Source organism: Triticum aestivum, chromosome 3D (assembly GCF_018294505.1).
Source record: "Triticum aestivum cultivar Chinese Spring chromosome 3D, IWGSC CS RefSeq v2.1, whole genome shotgun sequence".
NCBI classification, from domain to species: Eukaryota; Viridiplantae; Streptophyta; class Magnoliopsida; order Poales; family Poaceae; genus Triticum; species Triticum aestivum.
Genome location: NC_057802.1, coordinates 499,540,411 through 499,541,546, shown reverse-complemented (window position 1 = coordinate 499,541,546; position 1,136 = coordinate 499,540,411). Strand labels below are relative to the sequence as shown.

The following is a 1,136-nucleotide window of genomic DNA, read 5'->3' as shown; positions in this document are numbered from 1 at the left end:
CCCAAAAAACGCACACACAGAAATTCACACACGTAAAAGAGACAAGACACATCGAAGAATGAATCATCATTAAAAATTTACTAAAAGCTGGTACCAAGTGCTTATAGGATATATATAGTATCAATGGTAAATAAGTGTATATGACAGCTAATTTGAGCAGCACTAAATTCCCCAGAAATAATGTTAATAAAAGAAAAAAAATAACAACAGTTGTTACCTGCTCCAAACACCTCTTTGAATTTCTATGTTCACCAGCCATGTGATATGCATTTGCAAGATTGACCCATATCGATGCGGCTTTAGGATCAGACCTCACAGCTGCAAGTAAGCACTCTTTTGCAGCAACTAAGGCTTCTTTCTGATGCAGATAAGACCCAGCATTGACAGTACCACTCGCCCCTGCTATGTGACAATTGTATTAGGCAGCAACTAAAAGTAGTATCCACTCATCCAAATACCATGATACAGATTAGCTTGGTTCTAAACTGCGACCGCACAGCTTTAAGATAAGATATGAAAAGACTAAAGAAGAGAAGACTATGCCAAAGACGTTGCTCGTGTACCTGCGGCCAAAGACCCATATTTACATAGAAGGAGAGCACCGTAGTTCACCAGAGCAGCTGGGTGACTTTGATCTTTCAGAACAAGCTCTTGAAAGCATTTTGTTGCCAGTTCTAGATCCCCACTGAAAATTGATAAATATATTATTAACAGTGTGAAACAAAGGAAAATTGGAATGGTAATTTCACAGTTCACACCTTTGAATATATGCAACACCAAGATTGGCAAGCGAGTCCAGGTAATCTGGAGCAACAGTCGTGAGAGTAGAAAAAACTGAGATAGCACTCTGGACAGGGTGAACAATCAGGTAGTATTCCAAGAAATTTCTGTTTAGGCACTGACATGTGACAAATGGAAAGAATCGCATCACAATCAGCATATTGGTACCTGCAGTTGACCACCCCGAAGAAGAACTAAACCGAGAATGTTCCAAACAGCGGCCTGCCTGGGGTCCAATTCAACTGAACTCTTCAGCTTAACAAGGATTTCACTCAATTCACTAGCATCAAGTTCTTCGTCAAAACTATCACCCATGCTTGCTTGCAAAATACACTGCATGAGAAATAACTGCATCA

At 40.0% G+C, this 1,136-nt stretch overlaps 1 protein-coding gene across 1 annotated transcript in view; it reads right to left on the bottom strand.

The window, feature by feature from the left end:
• LOC123079980 (UDP-N-acetylglucosamine--peptide N-acetylglucosaminyltransferase 110 kDa subunit) overlaps nucleotides 1-1,136 on the bottom strand; it is a 6,670-nt gene that overhangs the window by 3,936 nt on the left and 1,598 nt on the right. The window contains exons 6-9 of the mRNA XM_044502824.1: nucleotides 949-1,113; nucleotides 759-847; nucleotides 564-685; nucleotides 218-399 (exon numbers count right to left, since the gene is read on the bottom strand). Of these exons, the coding sequence (XP_044358759.1) occupies nucleotides 218-399; nucleotides 564-685; nucleotides 759-847; nucleotides 949-1,113 (558 nt within the window). The remainder of the gene's footprint in view (nucleotides 1-217; nucleotides 400-563; nucleotides 686-758; nucleotides 848-948; nucleotides 1,114-1,136) is intronic.